This window comes from Theropithecus gelada, chromosome 1 (assembly GCF_003255815.1).
Source record: "Theropithecus gelada isolate Dixy chromosome 1, Tgel_1.0, whole genome shotgun sequence".
In the NCBI taxonomy this organism is placed as follows: domain Eukaryota; kingdom Metazoa; phylum Chordata; class Mammalia; order Primates; family Cercopithecidae; genus Theropithecus; species Theropithecus gelada.
In genome coordinates, this window is record NC_037668.1 from 84,771,799 (window position 1) to 84,788,334 (window position 16,536).

At 38.1% G+C, this 16,536-nt stretch overlaps 1 protein-coding gene across 1 annotated transcript in view; it reads left to right on the forward strand.

Annotated features, from left to right (window-relative positions):
• The first annotated feature begins 5,219 nt into the window (after window positions 1–5,219).
• Window positions 5,220–16,536, forward strand: part of C8A (complement C8 alpha chain) — a 63,046-nt gene continuing 51,729 nt past the window's right edge. Inside the window, exon 1 of the mRNA XM_025401433.1 lies at window positions 5,220–5,428. Within this exon, the coding sequence (XP_025257218.1) occupies window positions 5,352–5,428 (77 nt within the window). The 5' untranslated portion in view covers window positions 5,220–5,351. The remainder of the gene's footprint in view (window positions 5,429–16,536) is intronic.

Genomic DNA, 16,536 nt, shown 5'->3' on the forward strand with positions numbered 1-16,536 from the left:
GGCATGCATTAGCCCATTCGTTGTTAAGCCTCTGATTGAGACCAATTACTAAACCAGCCCTACTTCATTTCCAGTCAAAAACCCACTGCTAATGTCTGTTGGCTGCTACCAGGGACTGATGAGGTAATCAGGAGGAAAAACAGATATAAAAGACATGTAATCTTACAAAGGGTGAAGAACGGAGGATGGGGAAGGCAGTGGACAGGAGATGCTCATTTGCTAATTGCAGATTTTGTACCAGATACTGTGCTGAATATTTTGCAGGCTTCTCCAGTGAGGGTGCAGGATATCATCCCCCAGTATACCCACACACCCACCCACACATATACACATACATATACAGCCCCCACAAAGATACCTTAGGCAAACCCACAAAACTGTATGTTCAGCCATTCATGTTGACCAATCAGTTAGCTGCACAGCGAAACTTTATGTCTTCTATGACCATGGTGAGATTGGCCACGTCCATGTTGAAGTTGCTACTCTGAGTTGCTCTCAAAGTTTTCGATGCTTTAGATGCCATAATGATACTGGAACTTGGGTAGAAGGGGCCTTTCTACCATGTTGCCACCTGGATCTACAGTTGGAGTCATTCTGTCAGCTTCTGCTGGTTGCATTGTCCTGCCAGAGGGACTCACAATCAGTCCAAGGAACCAGCACACAGATTTCTCACATCCTCCCTCCAATAGTCTCTTAGCCAGATCCCTCCTTTCTTCCACTTTCTCCTTTCTTGGTACTTAAATGAAAGCTCTCATGCATATGAATGGGGAAAAATAGATTGTGAGAAGGGGGAGCATTGTTTGAATAAAGCAGCAACAGCTGCTCAAAATGCCCAGTTGTGAGTAGATTTCTTCATTTAGTGTTTAAATACCTTCATTTTAGATATTTAAATATCTTTAGATTAAATATCCTAATTTGGTGCTTGATCCTATCCTGTTAGATAGGTATTGTTTTATCCATTTTACAGATGAAGAAACTAAGGCTAGGAGGCAATAACTGGTTAGTGGCACTTTCTGATCTAAGGCTGTGTTTTTTTCCACTCCAGCACATTGCCTCCATTTGCACTAGCTTTGCAGAATTTAGATCTCCTATTTGGATTGGGCAAACGCAGGGCCAGCACGGGGGAATGTGGCACAGAGCTTCTAAAAGCTTTGCAGAGAGCACAGATCTGGATGTCACCCTGTGGGAGCCGTCTGAGCCAACACAGGACATGTTCCTTTCTGAGGTCATAACTCACAGGCTGACTTAGATGGTGAAAAGACAGGCAATGTGTTTTCAAAATGAATTGCCATCTCCATGTCTGTTCTGCTTGGTATTTTATAACTATCTATCTTTGATAACAAAATGCTACAATTAAGGTGGAATCCACATATGCAAACCTAACAATTTTTTGGCATTTCCCATTCATCTTAGAACATTTGGGCTGAAAGCAGATAGATGCCCCTCCCCCGTCCCAGTGCATGCGTGCACACATGCGCGCGCGCACACACACACACTCACTCACAGAGACACTGAATACTCCCATTTCTTATTAGCTTTTCTCCTTTGATTTCATCCTGTGATGATTTTGCTTTCTTTGTCCTCTAGAAATTATATTCATTCTCTGCTAAAGCATACTAGATCATTAGACTTGGAGCTAGAAGATCCAGGCCTTAGTCCTGATATACCACTTAGTTGTTGCACCAGACCAAAAAGAGCTGAAGTTTTGCAGTTGGACAGATTATAAATCCATGACTCTAAGACTCACCTGCTGTGTGATTGCAGGCAAATTGCTTAACCACCCTGAATTTCAATATACTCATTTTCAAAACTGCATTAGTATTACTGGCCTTGCATGATTGCTGTGAAGATTAAATAGACGTATAAGGTGGTAGGCACTGGGCCTGGGATTTCAAACACCTTAGTTTCATTTTCCCCCTCAATCACTATCTCTCTGACTCTCAAGATTCTCTTCAGGATAATGATATCTATATATTTATATATTTATTTATTTTTGAGATATGGTCTGGCTCTGTCACACAGGCAGGAGTGCAGTGGCGTGATCTTGGCTCACAAGATCTGATGATCCTGCCACTTCTGCCTCCCAAGTATCTGGAACTACAAATGCACTTCACCATGCCTGGTTAACTTTTGTAATTTTTGTGGAGATGGGGTTTCACCATGTTGCCCAGGATAGGATAATGATTTTTATCTCACAAGATTATTTTGAGAATTAAATGAGAAAATATACCTGAAAATATTCTGAAATAGTAATCTATTTTTAATTGCTTATTTGCTTATTCACTCAACAACTATTTCCGATTAAAGATTTTATTGTTAAGTGATATGGATGATTATAAAGAAGAATCAGACACAAAACGGACACTAAAGAAATGTACGTTCTCCGGTTACGCCCTGCTCCCCTAGAAGAATATGAAACAAAAATTAGAAGTGCTGCTAGCACATTTATGAGGTTGAGCTTCCAAGGAGATACCTTTTAAATGGAGCCACCAGCAAAAGATCCATGATGGATCTGACATTTGAGAAGATGCTTGGCAGAAAGGGAGGAGATGATGGACGAAGGTAGTTCAGGTGGAAGGCCCAGTGTGAGCAAAGCCACAGCAGCAGCAAAGCATGAGGAAGGTGAGGGGAACCTAGACTATGCTGTAGGGGACCATTGCAGAGTTGTGGTTGATAAGGCTGCAAAAATGGGCTGGGACTCATTTATGAAGGAATTTGGACTTTTACTCTTATACACAATGGGGGAGCCACTGCAGCTTTCTGAGCAGGACAGCGATGTTGTCAGGGACTGTTTTCTTGTTGATGAATCTAGCAGTGCTAGAGAGGGAGGGTTGAAGTGAGAGAGAACTGGAGGCCCACTAGGAGAGGGTTATGAGAATTACAGAGGGATGAGGCCCTGATATGGATCAAAGACAGTGAGGATGAAGGAGAGAAGGTTGGCGGGAAAATATTACAGAGGAATATGGTGGGATGTAAGGGACCGTGTTGGGGATGGGGTGGGAGAGGTGATAAAGGTTAAGAAGGAGTCCCAAAGCCATTGAGGGCTTAGGTAGGGAGAAAAGGCATCAGAGACATTTCAAGAAGGAGCCGCTTTAGGAAGGAAGACCCGATGGCTTGTATTTCAGGAATCAGAGGAAGGCAGAGAAGCTTTTCCATGGGGCAGTGTTTCCCAGCCTAGGTACTATTGATATATTGGGCCAGACAATTTTTTGTTGTGGGGGCCTGTCCTGGGCATTGTAGGACGTGTGGCAGCATCCCTGGCCTTTATCCACTAGGTGCCAGTAGCACAACCCCCCAGGTTGTGATAACATAAATATCTTTGAACATTGTCAAATATCCCCTAATGGAGAACATTGTTGTAGGGGAAGTCTTCTCCTCATGAGAAAAGCTGTAGGAGGAGTCGGGGAACCTGAGCTACACTTCCCAGGGGACTCTGTGGATCTGCGTCAGGAATTTTGACTATGGATGAGAAAGGACAGGAACTTGGTAGAAAGAGGTGGCTGCCAGATGTGTCATCATGAGCTGGCCCCAGGGTGCCCAGATAGAACACCCCCCATTGTCTTTCATATCTTCAGTGAAAGCATAATGAAATGCTAGTCACGCTGGAATATTGTGGAGCAAAAAGAAAGTGTGATTTTCAAAGTAGGGTAGAACTGAGGCCAAGAGGACCCAGGAGTCCAAATGAAAAGAGGTAGGAGAAAGAGAGACACAGAAATCATAGGCTCCAGGGACTTGCCAGTACCCAGAATCCACATTTACTTCTGTCAAGTTTACCAAAATCTCTGAGAAAAGGGAGATGATAACAATTTGGTGCCTTTAAAAAAATCTCCGCGTTTAAATCAGAAACACATTTTCTTAAGCATACTAGTCATTCATTAAAATTTCTCCTAACTTTGAGATTAGTAATGATACTACTGGACAGTACTGCTAATGAGAGAATCTAAATATTCCCAAGGATATTGAGATAGCTGTACAACTTTCGGCAAGTTAGTTACTTTCTCTGGGCCTCCATTTCTTCGTCTTCATTAATTCCATCTAAATGGAATTAATAATTTCTATCTCATATCCCTGCTATGAAAATTAAATAAGACATATGAAATGCCTGCCACATAGTAGGCCTTCAATTATTGTCTGTGTATCTATCCATCATCTATTTACCTACCTATCTATCCATCCATCTTTATTAATTTTTTTATTGTTTGTTTGTTTTTTGTTTTCAAAATGTCAGACTTGGCGGTTTTATTTTTTTATTTTTTTATTATTATTATATTTTAAGTTCTAGGGTACATGTGCACAACGTGCAGGTTTGTTACATATGTATACATGTGCCATGTTGCTGTGCTGCACCAATTAACTCGTCATTTACATTAAGTATATCTCCTAATGCTATCCCTCTCCACCCTCCCCACAATAGGACCCGGTGTGTGATATTCCCCTTCCTGTGTCCAGGTGATCTCATTGTTCAATTCCCACCTATGAGTGAGAACATGTGGTGTTTGATTTTCTGTTCTTGCGATAGTTTGCTGAGAATGATGGTTTCCAGCTGCATCCATGTCCCTACAAAGGACACCCCAACTCTTAATTTAATTTAATTTATGTCTTGGAGAGTAAGAAATTATATGCAGGTATGGTACCATTAGCCCAGTTGTGTGGTTCTATTGACATTTGACATTATAATTCTAGAGAGTGCTTCTGGAGATGTCTATTTAAGACATCTGGCCCCCTCAAGAAACAGATATGCTGGATCTTGATGATAGCCAGTGTCTGTATGAAAAGTGGAAAGTCCATTGAATTACACATATATTTCAGGATTTAGATGTTTGGCAATATATAGTAGAACTTTCATGTAACTGTTGGCATTTCCTACATTTTTCTGAGTGCTTTATGTCTGAGTTGATATGACAATATTAGCCTTGTTTCAGTCTTGTGAAATAGATTGATCTGCCCTCAGAAGTTCCAAGAGATACCGGAAAAGACCAGGAATTCTAGAACTGCATCGTGGTTTGGTTTTTGTCTCTGTTTGAAAATAAGACCTCTTTGCTAAGCTGTTGTTGGTTAAATATCTTCTTTTCCTTAACCACATGGATATTGTTTTTCAAAAGGTCTAAAGGGCAGTGACCTTTGGTGTCTGGAACATTTTTAGAGTATTTAGGTAATCAATACTCTGGTTACTATTTAACCACATTTGAAAGAGAATCAATTGAGTTCCGTGCGAATTTGTGTGTATTGGGTGAGTTTCTAACATCAGATAGATCTTACAGGTCCCAGCCTGTAGACATCTTTTACTCCAATTTCCTGAATAGATAGTTTTATTCCTTCAAGGTAATATAGCGCGGTGGCTTCTGGCTGAGATGTTTGCTGTTGTTTTCTTCATCTTGTCTTTGATGACTTGTCAGCCTGGGGTAACTGCACAGGAGAAGGTGAACCAGTAAGTGGGCCATATGTCTCTGCAAAACTTGCACATAGGAATCGCCTGCTGGGGAACTAAGACACTTTTATGTTTGCAGCAGAGGCTGTGTTGGAATGGAAAATAACCTCTTTTCATGTTATTGCTACTCCCGTGGAGGAGGATGGGACAGTGAAAAGACCGTGCTAAATTGGCCTACGTGTAAATCACAGCTCTAATGCTTAGAAGCTGAGTAATTCAGGGTAAATCATTTAATCTGTTTGATCCTTAGTTTCCCTAGCTGTAAAATGAGAATAATAATACCTCTTCTATAAGAGTTAATGTAGATAAAATAAGATCCTGAATATAAAATGTACTCAGCTTATAGTAGACACTTAATAAATGATAGTTCTCCTGAGTGGTGCTGAACAGTTAACTTAACCCCTACTTTCTTATCTGTAAAAGAGCATCATAAGAGTACCTGTCTCATAGTTTTGGGGGAGGATAAAATTAGATAATGTGTTCAAAATCACTTTGGGGGAGGCAAAGGACTATAGAGATGCTGGGTCATTTGATTCTAAAACTGACTTTATCTTTTGCTATGGGATAATAGAGGGAGGTGATATAGTTTCATATGTACATTGCATTTTACCCATTCTATTTTCTTGAGATTTCCAACCTAGCTTCATGAGTTTTTTTTTTTTTTTTTTTTTTTGTATCTTAATATTAAGTATTTTGTGGAGCCTAAGCAGTCCTTTATTTCACCTTTGGGATAGCTTTAAAGCAATCCCTTTCTCCCAAACATTAAAGATGTTAAATGGAATTATTTAATTATAATTCTTGATAGATGATGCAATTTTAAATCATTAGTGCTTTTAAATGCTAGAGCAAGTGAGAGTTCCTTTAAGTAACAGTTCAGAAGGGAGGAAAGCATTTTTAAAAGCAGTTAATCTGTAACTTGTATTTAAAGGAAATACAATTTTGAAATCAGAAAATTCATCTCTAATAATTAGAAGATAAAGCAAGAGAACTGTGGTAAAGGAAATCTCCACCGAGATATTCTTAATTATAAAAGCTTATCATTGTAATCCTTTTTGAAAATGAACAAAGAGTCTTGATGTTTGATGAACTTATCAAACAAGACAGACCAGTGAAGAGGCAAATTTCAAGTCAAGGCAAAATAGAACCAATTAAATACTTTACAAAGTGCTGAAGAAGGAAATCATGAGGTCTTTGTATCTAATACCAGTGTGTCTGACACTGACTTTGAAAGTGAAAAGCTACATGGTGAAAAGATTTTATTAGGTTCAAATTCTGGCACTGACATTTACTAGCTGTCTGATCTCAGGCAAGTTATTTAATTTTTCCAAGCTTCATTTTCCTTACCTGTAAAATGGGAGGAAAGAAAGAACAAAAATTAAATGCATGAAAGTACTTAGATCAATACCTATTACCTATTACCTAGCAAGTGTTCAGTGAAAGCTGTCACCAGTGCTTTGTGTGATTGTTATTGTTATTTTTTGGTATTTTCATTCCCTTGATGGTTGACAATAATCAGACAGAACAAATTTATAATATACCAGTTGGCATGGATCTTTCTGATTAGTCAGAGATTTTAAACTTTATTTTTAAGTAATAGCACTCTTTTCCCCTGCAAAATAAAATTTCACATGAACTCTAACATTGAAAACAGATAATATATAGATTTACATTTTAATGGCACACATTTATTTTATAAGTCCATGTTTAACGTTTGCTCATTATAAAATCTTAATTAAAAGTATGTTATTTGAAAAAAAAATTTTAAAACAATGGTGATGGAAGGAAGTTATAATCTTCAGCCTCAAAATCAGTGGATCTCTATTACATGTTTTATACAAATAACACCTTTCAGTATGTATGTTGCTTAGAAGTTTTCAAGTTTTTTATTTGCCTAGAAGTTTTAATTGCAATTCTTTTAATGTATTGGGATTTGGTTTTTACTAAGAGTGTGGCCAACCTTAGTGAATATTCCATACGCTCAAAAAAGTGCATTATTCTGTTGTTCAGTGTAGTTCCAAGTCAATTAAGTCAAGCTGGTTGTTAATGTCACCCAAGTTTTCATCTTGTTCTATTGATTACTGAGAAAAGAATGTTGCAATCTCCAACTGTATTTGTGGATTTGCCTACTTACAGTTCTATCAGTTTTAGCTCCATGTATTTTAAAGCTATGTTATTAAATACACACACACACACATCTAGAATTATTCTGACTGCTTGATAATTTACCCCCTTATTATCATGAAAGGCTTCCATTATCCCAAGGACAATGGTCCTTGTTCTACAACCTATTTCATTTATCATTAATACATATAGTTATCCTTGCTTTCTTATGATCTGTATGTGCATGGCAAATCTTTTTCTATTATTTTATTTTAACTTATATGACTATATTTAAAAATATAATTCATGTGAACATACATAGATGAGGCTTGCTTTAGCTAGTCTCACAACCTCTGTCTTTTAATTATAGTAATTAGACCATTTACCTCAAATATAATTATTGATAAACTTGGGCTTGAGTTCGCCATTTTACTATTTGTTTTCTATTTGTCCCATGTCTTCTTTGTTCCTATTTTCTTCTTTTTTGGGGGCCATCTTTTAGATTTCTATTTTTCTAATTCCAAGGTGATATGGTTTTGTGGGTTTATAGTTTTCATCAAATTTGAAAATTTTTGCAATGATTCATTCATATATGTTTTCTGCCCCATACATTCTCATCTCTCTTTCTGATAGTCCAATTACAGAGATGCTAGCCTGCTGGATAAAGTCCCTCAGGTCACTGATAGTCTTTCTTTTTTTTGTTGTTGGCGGTTTATTTTCTGTTTCATTTTGGTTTCTATAACTACATATTTATTAATTTTTTGTTCTGCAATGTTTAATCTGCTGTTAAGCCTATCCAGTGAATTTTAAATTTGAGTTAATATAATTTTCAGTTTTAAATGTCTCATTTGGTATCTTTTAATATCTTCTACTACCCTTCTCATTAGCTTCTTAATTCTCCTCAAATAATAGAGCATATTTACAATAACTCTTTCAAAGTTCTTGTATGCTAGTTCCATTATTTCTATTTTGTTGGTCTTTAGAATTAGGAAGGATTTAGTATCTAACTTAATCCACTCATGTTACAGAGCAAGAAACTGAACCCTAGAGAAAGAAGAGGAGTATTCAATAACAAGATAACTCTGGTAGGCATTTACGAATACTGGCCAATTTAACCCTTATTACATTCTTCTAAGAGTGTTGTTTTTATTATCCATCAGTGGAAGGCCAACATTTTCAACCCAACTTTTCCATTGATGAAAAGCAGAATTCCTTAGGGGAATTTTAAAAACGTGACTGAGGATCCCAAACACAAAGGACAACTATCTAAGCATCTAAAGCTGTTTCTTTTTGTTAAGTGGGCCTATAGGCAGTTGACCCTAAAGAAGTTTCAATCATGATGTCCCTTTTTATTTTATTGCTTTTGTGGACATCAGAGTATATTTACCAAAGCATCTTTGGCCAAGGCCATGTGAATATTTTTAATAGTAGTCCAGACGACTGAAAATTGATGTGTATTCAGGAAACATGAATTTTTAATTAATAAAAACAACTGGAGTAGTGGATGTGACTCAAAAGTGAATCATGTAATATGGAGACTTTTATTTAGGGTAACTAATCTTTAGCAATACTTCAGGTGGCATTGGGTCTGGTCTATAAAGTATAATCAATCTGGGATTAAGTCCTGGCATCACCACGTAGTGGCTATTGGAACTTGGGCCAGTTGCTTAAACTTCCTAGGCTTCATTTTTTTTTTTTTTTTCATCTATGAAATGGAGCTAATACATATTTCATAGAGTTTTTGTCAGGACTTGAGTAAGTTTATGTAAAGTACCTATAACAGAACCTGGTACATGGTAAGCCTTTAGAAAATTATTTTTATTACCCTGTTTCTCTTTTGTCAGAAATCCTTCAGAATACATCTTGGAATGCTTAAAAAATACATAGGCTTTGGAGTCTTTGTTGGTTTGAATTCTGGCCTTGCCACTTTCTACCTACAGAACCTTAAGCCAGTTATTTCAACTTCTTATGAATCGTTTTACTCATCTATAAAACGGAAATAGTACTTCCTACCCCCACAGGGTTCTTGTGAAATGTTAATGAATAACTTAAGATTATATGAGATAATATATTCGAGATACTGTGCTCAGCACTAGGGTACAATGGTGAGCAATACAGTCATGATCTCAGTCTTCTAGAGCTTGCAGTCTAGGAGTAGGAATAAAGTGTTAGAAGCTCTACGTATATGGCACTATGTTAGCATAGGACAGGCAGGCTAAGGAAAGCTATCTGGAGAGAATGAACTGAAGTGGAAAGGTTCGGCCAGATGAATGAGATATGATTAGCATTCTGTGGAGGAAATAGCGTTCTGCAAATACTGCAGGAGAGCCCAGTACATGCTTGGAACTTAAAGTTCTGTATGGAATTCTATGTGCATCTAGCACACAGTGAATACTTTTTTGGATTTATTTATTCATTCATTCAATAAATAAATATTACAGATATGCTAGGTGTTAGGTAATAAACTGAACAGATAATGTTTCAACACTCATGGAATTTATAGCGTAGCGATGGACTCAATAAATATGTAACCAAAAATATTATCTTAAAAATTGTGGGCGTGGTGGCTCACACCTGTAATCCTAGCACTTTGGGAGGACAAGGCAGGCGGATCACTTGAGCTCAGGGGTTCGAGACCATCCTGACCAATACGGTGAAACCCGGTCTCTACTAAAAATACATAAAATTAGCTGGGCATGGTGGTACATGCCTGTAGTCTCAGCTACTTGAGACACTGAGGCATGAGAATCGCTTGAAACTGGGAGCCGGAGGCTGCAGTGAGCCAAGATTGTGCCACTGCACTCTGATGTAAGCAACAGAGCAAGACTCTGTCTCAAAAGAAAAAAAAAAATTTTCTTTTACATTGTGATAAATACTGCGAAGGAAATAAATGGGCCCTTTGTTAGAGGATATCAGAGCAATCTAAAGACAGGCTGATTGAGGAAATTTTCTGTGGAGGTGGCATTTAAACTGAGATGTGAAGGGCGGTAGGGAGAAGCTAGGTAAAGAGCAGGGTAAAGCGGTGGGATCACCTGTGCTAAGACTCTGTGATTGGAAGTGGCTTGTCATGTTTGAGGACTGAAGAATGAGAGTAGCATGAAAGCAGAGAAATGCCTTAAGAAGAAGTCAAAAAACTGGACAGAGGCCAGATCCCAGAGGACCTTAGGCACCACAATGAGAAATTTGGATTTGAGTCTATGTGTAGTAAAACACACACACAAAACAAAAATCACTGAGAGTCTTATAAAGGAAGGATATTATCTTATTTCTCATTTGAAAAAATTATCTTCATTGCTGTGCAGAGAATGGATTGGAGAAAGGTAAAGTAGAAGAAGGTCTTGGCCCACAGGAGGGCATAACAAGGAACTGCTTAAAAGAGAAAATGAATAGTTTAGATGTGGAACCATTAAGTTTGCCGTGTCTAAGAGGCATTTGATAGACATATCAAATGGAGAAGTTGGATAAACAAAACAGGATTACAGAGGACTAGTCTAAGTTGAAGGCCTAAATGTAGAAACATTTGCACAGATCGTGTATGAAGCCAAGGACATGGATCTTACCTTCTTAAGGGTGAGAAAAGCAGAAAGAGAAAAAGAAGAAAGACCAGACTGCACCTTGAAGAATTCCAGTTTTTGGAGGAGAACTGGCCAGAGGTAGGAAGAGAGTGAGGAGGAATTATGCTGAAGATGTCCAAGAGATGAAAGTTCTCATGAAGAAAAAAGTGGTTAACAGACTGTGTGTTAGTCAGTTTTGTGTTGTTATAAAGGAATACCTGAAGCTGTGTAGTTTATAAAGGAAAGAGATCTATTTGGCTCATGGTTGTGCAAGCTGTACAAGAAGCATGGTGCCAGCATCTGCTTGGCTTCTGGTGAGAGCTTTTCCTTTTTTAATTGACATATACATGCTTATTTTGTTTTATTGAGCACCCAATATATGCCAGGCACTGTTCTGGGCCCTGGGGATATAAATGAGAAAGACAAAGTCCTTGCTTTCAGCTCTCATGAAGCTTCTGTTCTAGAAAAGTGTATGCAAATATTTTATATACTTTAAGTTCTATAAAGAAAATAGGAACATCCTGGTGAGGACTTTTGTGCTGCGTCAAAACATGGCAGAGAAGGTAAAAAAGGAAGTGGGCACATTTGAAGGGGACCAAACAGGAGGAGGAACCTTGCTTTATAACAACTAATATCCATGGGAACCAGCGAGAATGAGTCTGTCTAGCCAGGAGAACCCACTCACTACTGCAAAAGCAGCACTAAGCCTTTCCTGAGGGATCTGTCTCAGGACCCAAACACCTCCCACCAGGCCCAACACTGCCACATCGGGAATCAAGTTTCAATATGAGTTTTGTTTTTTCCCCCCTACTTATTACACTCATGCAATCAACATGAGTGGGGACAAATAAACCATAGCAGAGGGCAAGTAAAACAAAACCAGACAACTTTCTACTGGACTTAGCAACATGGAGGTTGCTGAAGACTGAGCGCTTTCAAAGTTAAATCTAAAATACCTCTATTGTATGATGGAACCTCCATGTAACTGGATGGGACTGGCTCAAGATTATATGATTAGTGATAATCAGATTTTAATACAAGCTGAGCCAATTTATTAGGACAACCCCCTGGTAATCATCAGGGTTGGGCTTTCTGACCTTCTAGCCTAGGATTGGTAGCTAATTAATTATTTTCTTTTCTAAGTTGCTGAAGTGGCCACATTCTGGGTCAAGTATTTAACTTGCACGTTGCTTATTCAACTCTAGGTTTTAGACCCTTTGCGCAATAAGCTGCTCTATTTTAAAAGGCAGATGGGAAGCATGTCACTTGTCCACAGCCCTATCCGAGTACATTCAATACATTTTTGATGAAGACGGAGAGGTTTGATGAGCATGTGTGAGGTTGACAAGGTTACGGTGACGCTAACATGTATGCCAGGCTTGTGCTTGAGATTTTACATACATGATCTCATCCCATATTCAAAATAGTCTTGCAAACAATCTTTCCTGTTTCATAGCTATAAGAAAATTGAAATTCAGTAAGTAGCAGAAATCAGATTCAAATGCCTATTTGCTGAACTCTAAACCTCTTTCTTTTACATCAGTGTTTCAACTGTGTTACATAGTCTTACAGATGATGCATAAAAAAAGAAATGGCCTGTGTTTCTTCACAAAATTTGGGAAATGCCAGGGTAAGCAAATTAAATTGCAGAAACTCTCTGAGCCTTTAATATGTTATTGGGCATTTTAAATCTCCAAGAATGATATGGTGTATGCAGTTAATCCAAATGTATTTGACCATGGAACTTTTCTCCTCTTCCTCCCCGACCCCTGTGCATATCTCAGGAACTGTACTCTGCAGGGTACTCTTTGAGAAACGCTGCAATAGCACCATATAGAATTGTGCTCATTCCACAGATTAAAAAACTTAAAGTCAATTAAAGCAGCTTGCTCATGGTAGCCCAGCAGGTGAGAGGCAAACTGAAGATGAGAAGCAAAGACTCCTAAGTCCCTGTGCTCCATATTAAATGTCTTACTGATTGAATAGACTTTTGCCAGCTGAGAGATGCCTTTAAAATATTTTCCAAGATTTATTAGGCCACAGAATTATGAATGGCTCCTTAAGTAATTAAACAATTTATACAGTTCTTTTGGAAAGCCATTTGGCAATATGTGCCATAAGTTCTAAAATCCCTTCCATGCAGTCATCCCACTCTACAGGATATATCTTCAACAAATAACTTGAATACTGAAAAACTGGGGACTCAATAATCCAATTGTTTAATGTAAGGGGAGTGGAACAATGTGTATTACCATAAATAGTTTAGGTTTCTGCTCTATTATTAAGTGGAAGAATCAGGATATAAAATGTAATACTCAGTATGACCTCAATGTGTTATGAAAATAAACAGAAGAAAATATAACTAAATATTCATGATAGTAAAATTTGGGACAATTCTTTTCATTTATAATCTTTCCCATGTTCTCTGTAATGAGAATGTATTACTTTTATAATGATCAAAAAAGGAACTACATTGAAAAAATTATTGGAATAATAAAATGTTGGTCACATTGGTATTGGCTAAAAGGTTGGAGCCCTGTAACAACTTTAATGAATGGTCCTGGTGTGCTTTCTGTACTCTGGCCTCCGTGATAGCATTAGCATGCATGCCTCTGTCTAGACATCATGTCACAAGGCTTTTGAAACTACAGCAATACACCACTGCTCTGTCTAGGCTTTTGCTTCCATCCATTAGTACTGTTTCCCTCCGGTTTGACACATAATGCAGTCTCTATGGGCTTACAGTGACATTATCTTGACAATTCTGTAGTGAGATGCAGAAATAATGCTGGAGTCCTTTCCTGTTCCCAAACCTTCTCCCTATACCTTCTCTCTCTCCTTCCGATTATCCATGTTCCCACACTTCAAACTTTTATTATTAGAACAGTCTATTAGAAAAATGACGTGTGTAACAAACCCTGAGCCATTTGAATGTCGAGATACCAGGATCTAATTTAATTTAGATTATAAGAATCAGGTTCAAATAAATATCTCAACAATGTCACTGTCTATATCCCAGAAATTGGTTTTATTCTTTCTCTTCCCTCCCTATCTCAGTCCCTTCTCTCCCTCCTTCCCTTCCTTCCTTCTTTCCTTCCTTCCTTCCTTCCTTCCTTCCTTCCTTCCTTCCTTCCTTCCTTCCTTCCTTCCTTCCTTCCTTCCTTCCTTTTTTCCCTCCCTCTTTCCCTTCCTTCTTTTTTTCCTTTTGTAAATATTTACTGAGCACTTTCCGTGGCCCTGGCCCATGACAGGTGCTGGGAACTCTGTAGCAAATATAGACAGTTTCTGCATTCATAGAGCCTAGAATCTGGTAGAGAAAAAATAAATTTTACAAATATTACAAGTTTGATAATTAAATATTGAGAAAATGTGCAGAGATTGACCAAATCATATGAAGGAGGTTTTCAACCAGTCTGGATATCAGGAAATATTTCCCTAAGGAATTGATGTTTATGATGAGAATGAAAGATACATAGGAATTAACCAAAGTAAAGAGGTAGATAATCGGATTCATTCAGGGTTGGGATTTACAGTTAGGTGTGATCGAGGGAACAGTGGGGTCTAGGTGTTTAGAATATAGGTAAGATTTTAAAGTGATGAATCATGGAATCAAAACTGGTTATAAAGGTAAATAAAGATAAGAGGAGTTCTTATTGAAAGGGAGGAAGCTTAGATGTCGAGATAATGGAGATCCCAATGAGGTTCAAGAAGAAGCGCAGTGGGAATCCCCTTAAGCCTGTAAGATAGAAAGACAAGAGGCTGTGGAGCCCCCAAGTAGCTATTCACAGGTGATTCATGAATGAATGACTTGGAGGAGAAGTTGTTTTAGAGAGTGAGAAGGTTCAGAAGAGAAGATTATTACAGATGAGGAAGAGGAGCAACCGAGCAACCAGAGAGTTGGATGACTCATTTGTAGGGATGATGAGTCTCCCAGCATGAGGACAGGAATTGATGTAGGGGGAAGATTGTGAGCTGGGCAATGACGTTTTCTTTGAAGGGATGGGAGGGCTTCTGCCTGCTAGCACCGTGTTACAGATTAGAGCTTCTCAAAGTGTGTTCTGCAGACCCCAGGAAGTCCCCAATATCTTCTCAGGGGACCTGTAAGTTCAAAACAGTTCTCATAATAATGGTAAGACATTATTTTACCCTTTTACTGTGTTTACAGTTGCACCGATGGTACAGAGGCACCAATGGATAAAACTGCTAGGGCCTTGGTCAAAATCAAGGCAGTGGCACTAAACTCACAGGAAAGAACACACACACAAACAAACAAAACTCCTAAGTTTTAAGTTTTACTTAAGAAAGTCCTTCTAGAAGCAGTAAGAATTGTTAATTTAATTAAACCTCAATCCTTGAATAGATGTGACTTAAGTATTCTATGTAACAAAATGGGAAGAATGCATAGAGAAATCACTGAGTATGCACTGAGTATGATGATTGTCTTGAGGAAAAGCAATTATTTGAGCTGTAAGTGAAGGTAACCACTTGTCTTACTACTTGGACTACTGTAACAAATTACCATAGACTGGATGTTTAAGCAGCAAGCATTTATTCTTCACAGTTCTAGAGACTGGGAAGTCCAAGATCAAGGCGCTGGCAGATTCAGTGTCTGGTGAGGGCCTACTTTTTTGGTTAACGGGTAGTCATCTTCTAGCTGTGTCCTCACGTGGTGGAAGGGATGTCCCTGTGATCTCTTTAATGAGGGCACTAATTCCATTCATGAGGGCTTCACCCTCATGACCTAGTCACCTCCCAAAAGTCCCACCTCCTAATACCATCGGATTGGGGATTAGGTTTCAACATATAAATTTTTGGGGGACATAAACATCAGTCAATAAGACCACTTTTTTTCCTGGAACACCATTTTTTCTTGATGAAAAAACTGCCAAACTATGGTTATTTGGGCTTAGATATTTGCCATGCATTGTATAAAAAATGCAGAGACCCTATCATTTCAAGGAAAACAAATAACATTACCTGTTACTAATAACAAGATTGGAGTTTCTATGAGAAAATTAAAATTTTGGAAACATATCCACTACCATGAACTTGATGAGATCACTGGTGATATTAACAAGTTTGATGTTTAGATATTATACAGTGAAATGTATTAATATTTGTAAGGCACATACTCAGTGAACCATGATTTTCCAAATTTCGAATGCCTGATGTTATAAAAATTGTATGTGGGCACAAGATCCATTCAAAGTGTAGAGACCAATGGATTTTAATGTGACAGAGAACAAAAAATTCACTGATATGCTTTCAGGTTCCACATGCCACTAACATGTAAGAAATTGCCTCTTGTCAAGTTTTCATTTAATACCAAAAGAGAGCATCCACAGTTATTGGAAAAGGCTGTTAAAACACTCCTCCCCTTTTCAACTACATAACCATGTGAGGCTGAGTTTTCTTCATAGATTTCAACCAAATCAATATATAGCAACAGATTGG